At 35.3% G+C, this 7,267-nt stretch overlaps 1 protein-coding gene across 1 annotated transcript; it reads right to left on the bottom strand.

Moving 5' to 3' along the window:
- On the bottom strand, positions 363–2,449 carry LOC18789028 (vacuolar amino acid transporter 1). Its single transcript, XM_007226824.2, has 3 exons — positions 2,136–2,449; positions 1,270–1,877; positions 363–1,100 (listed from the first exon to the last, which is right to left on the bottom strand). Exons 1-3 carry the CDS (start codon positions 2,395–2,397, stop codon positions 561–563), a joined length of 1,410 nt encoding a protein of 469 aa, XP_007226886.1. The 5' UTR covers positions 2,398–2,449; the 3' UTR covers positions 363–560.

Genomic DNA, 7,267 nt, shown 5'->3' with positions numbered 1-7,267 from the left:
TGTATTTTTTTTCTTCAGTTTGTTCAGGTTTATGCATTTGTTTTCATACAATTGCTTCCCCAATTGGGAAAACAATTTTTTCGTTTCCCATTTTCAGGAGTACTTATAGGAAACATCTTCTTTTTGAGTGGAGAGGTGTTAGCAACCATCAACCATATGAATATATAACCAATTACCATCTCTCATTCATTCAATCGGGCTGCTTTTTTCTGTTGTCAACAGATTTTGCATGTTGTGTGGTGCGTTGGCGAGCAAAATTTGTGTGATCTTCTGCGCAAGGCCACTGGCTTCATATATATTTATTATTTTGTTATAAAAAGTCCCCAGAAAACAAAAATTATATTGAAAAAAGAAAAAATATATATTTACTGTTTCTGAAAATATTATTCATATGATGACAACAGCAGATACATATATCACTGTAGAGTGTAATCTTCAAAAATACTACACTAAAAATAAAAAAGGTGAAAAAATAAAAACAAAATCAAAGGAGAACAGAGAAGCAACACTCATCCCAGAATGAAAAATGCAAGTCTATTTGCATATCATGGTTCATATTTTCAGCCTGAGTGAGCTCTGTTGAGGTTTTTTATGAGCAACTTTGATGAGGAAATGGTTCCAACTACTCCCAGAAGTAAGCCAAATGCAATGAGAGTGAAGTTAAGGAGCAGGAGAGGCCTTGAAATCTGACCCCAACAGATCTTGAGGTAGAAGGCACAAGGGAAAATGACACAAATGCCAATACTTACAAGGGATCCTGTGAGGCTGAGAACATACTCAAAATATGGGACAGAGAGAGCCAATGCTAGAATCACCAGAAGTAGAACTGAACCCACAGTACCCCTGATGATCAGCTTTGTTCTGGAGCTCATAGAATGAGGAAGGTTGTGCTCAAGCTGGATGGCCATTGGTGCAAATTCCAGAGCATATTTGGTCATTGGTGTCACCACAGTTGCCCACAATGCAATTTTTGTCACTATAAGATGTGGAGGCATGCTTAGAGTGATTTGAGGATTCACTTGGGGACCAAACAACTTGGCTCCCATGAAGGCTAGGGTCGCGTAAAGTATCGTCGCTAAAGTGAAGCTCACTATAGATACCTGCAGAAATTTTTAAACCAGAAAAACAAAGTTAATAACACAGAAAACAAATTGGTTTTGTTTGGAGCACATGTTCATAAAATTCCATGGTCACCAATTGTAGAACAAAATCCAATGATCAGCACTCACATGTTTCATTAGTTATTATAATTTGAGAGATGAAAAGTACCTTGGTGAACTTGGATGGATCTTTCATGGCCTTGTATAAATTGGGGAAAACGATATGTCCTGCATAGCTGAAGATATAAAGGCCAGATATTGCTGGAATATTATGAAGCCGGAGGGCTGGTATGGTGTGGTTAGCTTTCACCCCTCCGAAAATGCCGGTGCATGCCACTGATGTGAAAATGACAAGCGACATGAGAAGACCTCCGAATGAAAGGAAAGATATAGAAGAGAGATCTCTCAACCACAGACTAGGCAGAGCTACCAAGACTGCCATCAAGGTTAAGAGCTGAGATTTTGATAACTTGGCCCATGACACCTTAAATTGTGTCCCCGAGAACACTGTGTTTAGGTTGTCATGCAATGAGATGGTGTAGGATACAAGGGCCATGAAGATCTCCATGTAAATCAAGGTTGCTGCTATAAGTTTTCCTTTGGTTCCAAATGCCTGCTGTCCAATATCTGTGTAGCTTCTTGACTTGGGATTTTTGTCAAGGCATTTTCCAAGTATATGAGAACAATATGCACATATTACCCCAAGTCCTATCATTAAGAATGCAGAAGACCACCCCCCAGTTTCTAAAGCATATGGAGTTGATAACTGCCCCAAACCTGCAGCATCATACATATGCAAAAATCAATTACTTACAATTTTTTCTGAGTCATGTAAACTGTAAATAGAGATTGATGTTTTTCTGTATATAGCTGGACTGTAAATCTATACTGCTTTAAACGTGGTTCTCAGATTCACAATCTGGCAACGCATGCGCACACACATACATATACAAATGCACATGTAATACAAATGATAAAGACACTAAATATTTTTTGAATCAAACAAACTAGTACTCAAGTGTTTGAAAAAATTACCTATGAGCATCCCAGTCATGTTGATCACAGAATGAGTAAAAGAATTGTTGCCCTCTGAATGGTGCTCATCAACACCCGAGACTCTCTTGCAGCTCTCAAAGCTTTGATCACACTTACACGCTTTGTTTTCCTCCAGACAAGCATTGCAGCTCAGCTGCTGCAAAGCCAAGTTCCCACGATGCACCGAGTCACTAGCAACTTGATTTTGGTGTGAGAGGCAGTTTGATTTAAGCCACAATGATTTTCCAATGGTGTTCCACATGTTCAGGTACAAGATAGCTTAATATGGAAAATGAGGATACTCTATAAGCCAAATAAAAGCTTCCTAAGAGATACTTGGTGAACCTTGCTTCAACAATATATTTATACCTAAACAAAGCCAATATTCCTGTAGTGCTACTCACTACTATTTGACAGAATTTTGTGTTAGATAAATTGATACTTTTGCAATCTTGCAAATCTAGAAGAAAACGAGTGGGTATATTTATGACAAAATGAAATTTGTCCCTATTGTCCCTATTGAATTTAATTTTGAATTAAATTACTTTGATGCCCTATTAAGTGTTTTGGGTTTTTTTATGTAGTTTTAGGGTTGGGCTTGTTTTAAGATATAAATGGCAGTTTTGTAATTTAAAAAAAGTTAAAAGTCTCTTTGTTATATTGTAAATGAGCTTTAGGTGTGTTTCTAAAGTCTATTTCATAAAAGGTTTTTTTTTTAATTTGAGTTGCTATATTGAATATAATAATGAATCATCTCGTGGATACTCAGAGAGAGTTTTGGTGTCCACCTGGTTGATACTAGTGGGAAATTTGCTTGGGAAAGTTGGCAAATGGAACAAGTTGTTTTCATTGTAGCTAACGCAGACAGGCCAATATTGGTGTGGACACAAGTGTTGGGAGCCCAGTGACAAATAACCAACCTGACGTCATGAATATTCCCAATTCTTTTTGTTGTGTAACGGACACGCTGGGATTTACTATTAAGTCTAAGATTGCACCGATATTATCTTAAACTTAATTACTTAAATAGGCCTTGGTGCCATAGCAAATCACCTACTTTTAAGTCGTTTATTATTGTACAGCCTCGATCTTTTGGACCACAGGGGTCCAAGAGATTGTGGTTACCCATCGTTGGATGTTAATTTAACGATTCAAAAAAGTTTCTTAAAAGGAGTGCAAGAATAAGTGAACCATTGAATTTACATCCAACGGTGAGTGACCACAAATCTCTTGAACTCCTGTAGTCTAAGAAATCGAGACTGTATTATTGTAATACATCTTTGATGTGAGATTATATACTTATCCCCATCTATGCCTTCTACTAAGCCATACAACCCCAACACTTACTCAATGCATATGCTCTTGGTATTTCTGTCATATATCAAATTTTGAGAAGCTAGGAATTTTGTAGATCGAATACAATTTTTTCTCTAACATTTAGTTTATCAAGTGGAATATATATATTTTTTCATTGGGATTTTTTTAAAATAAATATCAACATAAAATTTGTGATGTTTAAGTTGAAGACAATATCGACAACCCAACTGCTACAATTAAACATGTTCAAAATATAACTTAAATGCAGAAAGACATCTGCCACCAACGCGGAGCATATGGGAAAGAAGATGTGGTTAATTTCATGTTAGAAATGCATTGCATGGCTGCTACAAAAATGGGAAAGGAATCCTACACGAATTTTCTTGTACCCTTTTATTCTCACAATGTGTTATATTCTTTTGGTATCTTTAAGACATTGAATTCCCTAAACTACTGTTGGTAGGAAAATGATACCAAACCAATGAACGGCAGTTGAAAATGTGACATGACCTCATTGGCACATATAGGGCAAAAATTTATGCCAAAAGAACCAGATGCAACTGCGCAAAAACCATCATTCCCCTTGCAGCTTGGAAAGCAAAATCAAAACAGAAAAAAAATAAAATGATACCATTGATATTACCTAAAATGCGTAGACATGGATTCTATAATATCTATTTTTTTTTGGATATGGGGGACAAATGGGTGATTTCATTTTTTTATTTGATTTTTTTTTTTTAATACAAGTAATAATCTAAACTATAAGGGATTGAGAATTTCTCACTTGCACACAACGGACCAAAGTGTTATGAGGATTTATACTTGAGATGAGATCACTGGTCTGCATGCAAGTAAATGCTCTTTTTTATTGGGCTAGACCCGGTTAACATTCCTTGTGCCTTTAATTTCTATAAATCCATTCTTAGCACTAATAATATAGATAAACCCTACACAATTTAATTTTTATAAACAAACCCCAAAAAATGACAGCTGGCTCTATTGAATTTAATTTTGATTATTAAATTACTTTGATCCCTATTGAGTGTTTTGGGCTTTTTTATGAGGTTTTGGGGTTGGGTTTGTTTTAAGAAATCAATGGCAGTTTTGTAATTGAAAAGAAGTTAAGCCTTTTTGTTATGTTGTAAATAGGCTTTGGATGTATTTCTAAAGTCTATTTCATATAGGGTTTTAAAAAATAATAATAATAATTTTTGCTCCTATATTGGGTATAATAGTGAATCTCCCCAGTTATATTTACTTATATTTTTTTTTACACACTCAAATAAAACGAAAGGGATACATTTAATAACAGTAAAAAGTTGTGCCACTGAAATATTCTCAAAGAGATCTTTAAAAAGGGACAATTTTTAAATATATTTGAAATATATATATTAATTTATGTATTTTTTCTATTGCATTGAACTATTGAACAACCATTGTGGATGCTCTTAACAACATAATGCATTAATTGTTGTATTTTTTATTAGCATGTGGGTCCCATAGTTGGCCACAATAGAGGGTTCATCACACTATTGCAAGTGAAATTTTACTATTTTAGTTCAATTTCATGCAATAAAATTGCATTGATCCTAGCCATTGCAGATGCTCTTAATTAATTATTGCATATACTTTTGGGCATTTATCGATCTAAATTCTAAATTCTAATGCATGTCAAGGCTGCTCAAGAAAAAAAGTATATGGGGATCATCGGCAGCATCACGTAAGCGAATTCATTTGGTTCAAAATGTCAATTGCCATTTATGCTAAGTGATCCTGAAGAATGAGAACCCCCATTTGCTTCGAAATGAATTCTTAAATGTATTTGAGAAAAATATATATATAATAAAAAGCTTAGATGCGATTCTTTAATTTGTACGCACTAGCTATTGTCTAAATTTTGACAATTGAAACATATCTAAATCAGACAGCAGTATTTTTAATTTTAAAAACAAAAAACAAAAGAAACATACACAAAAAAGAATCACAACGAATCCCTAAGATCGTACAAAATCTTACATTAAGTCACTGAATTTGAAAATATAGACAAGCAAGTAGTTGGTAATGCTCTATAGCTGCCAATGCATCTGTCACAAAGTTAGCTTCATGGAGAATATGTTGCGTAACATGCACCTTATGGATTCACGTTTTAATATATATCATCCACGATCAAGAAACGTCAAGGTGGAGTTCTATATTATCCATTATTCTTGTCATGTTCACATACTAGGGAGCACCTTATGGGTTCCCCTAAATCACTTTCTTAGAAATTTTAGAGAGGAATTGAAAAAATACAACTCCAATCGTGCTCCCTGTCCACCTCCTTTAAATAGGGAGACCTCTAGGAGCTCATAAATAGGAGGATAGTGAAATGACTCCTAGTAGCTCCCTATAATTTAATGTTGCATTTTTTTATACATTGTTTGGGCCAAAATTCTGCTCGCCTAGCCCAACGCTGGAGGCCCAGAACGACAAAGCAATTTCAGGATCCAAGCAGTTTGGACTTTTCGTTTGATTGAAATCAAGTGCCCAAAATCAAGAGAGCCCAAGCCCAAGTCAGATTTTTTAGGCTACCAAATAGACCCAAGATTGGAAGAAGGCCCAGTGCATGTGATTTGCTCAATCCACAGTCCCAAAACTCAAGATGGGCTTGGCATGATTGAGTGAAAATAGAGAATAGCTCAAAATTGAAGAAACCCAAATCAGTTTTATCAAAACTGCCACTTCTCTATCCAAGCGTGAAAAAAGGTCAAAATTACCACTTTGGGCAATTCAAAATTGATGCACTCAGCCTTGGATCACAAAGAAGCCCAGCCAGATTTTTCTATAAAATCTCACAATTTGATCTCAAACCCAAAAGTGCAAGTCAGCAGATTCTTTTTGGAAAGTCTATTCTCAGAAAACCCACGTGACTAACTGACTTTGAAAAGTCAACAATTTCAACTATCACAAGAGAGTGGATAGGGAATTAATGAAGGCAGGTCTTAACATGAAGATTTCTCCAGTCTTTACAGTCAAGAAAGAAGATCAAAATCCCATTCTATATACAAAAGAAATTCTGCATCGAAACAGGAATCATTTTCAAGGGATAAGCCGACTACATTTTCTAAAGAGATAAGTATGGAGCAGGGAGTTGTTCATCAGGAAAAGCAAACTAACCATCACGGCAGATTGAACTCTTATAAAAAGCAGTTAAAAGTTAAAAAGGAATAGGTTTTCTTTCAAAAAATAGAGAAGTAATAACCATAAGAACTGACTGTTGATAGCTCTTTGACAGAGTAGATAAAAATCCCATTTTTCTTGACATTTAAAAATAAAAGATCTTGCTTTTAGAAAATCTGCCGCCCATTATTAAAAATATAGGAGATACCACTCCAGCATTTTCTATAAATATGAGAGGAGGTGAACAAATCAAAGGATAGCCAAAAAACCAATCAAAAAACAAAAACTCAAAATGATCACTTGATCTCAAAAGCCTTCGAAACACTAAAGCAACCAAAGCTCATTGAGCCACAAGAAATAAGTCAGCTATTAATTCAGAATCTCTAATTTTTGTTCGTTCAGAGAAATAGTCATATAAAGTGTGATTTCTTTCGTTACAAATTTGGTTCAGCATAGCCCAAATCAAGCAGAGTCCGGATTTTTACAAATATGAAAACCTCAACAAATTTATGGAGAGCCCTGATCAAGCAGAACAGGTACTATAGTGCAGTTCCAGCTCAGTAATCATCAAATCCAGCCACTTTTGCCCGTTCAAAAAGGCTTCCAGGGCTTGAAAGATTAAAGCTTTGCCAAACTCGAACGTTGGTATCGATTTA

This window comes from Prunus persica, chromosome G1, assembly GCF_000346465.2.
Source record: "Prunus persica cultivar Lovell chromosome G1, Prunus_persica_NCBIv2, whole genome shotgun sequence".
Classification (NCBI taxonomy): Eukaryota; Viridiplantae; Streptophyta; class Magnoliopsida; order Rosales; family Rosaceae; genus Prunus; species Prunus persica.
The sequence above is the reverse complement of the archived record's forward strand: the minus strand, read 5'-3'. Positions and strand labels throughout refer to the sequence as shown.

Excerpts from the sequence above, each read along its gene's own strand:
- LOC18789028 (XM_007226824.2), bottom strand. The coding sequence starts at position 2,397 with ATGTGGAACACCATTGGAAAATCATTGTGGCTTAAATCAAACTGCCTC. Across the intron at positions 1,878-2,135 it reads CATGACTGGGATGCTCATAG|GTTTGGGGCAGTTATCAACT; the intron begins GTAATTTTTTCA and ends ATGATGCTGCAG. Across the intron at positions 1,101-1,269 it reads ATCCATCCAAGTTCACCAAG|GTATCTATAGTGAGCTTCAC; the intron begins GTACTTTTCATC and ends AAATTTCTGCAG.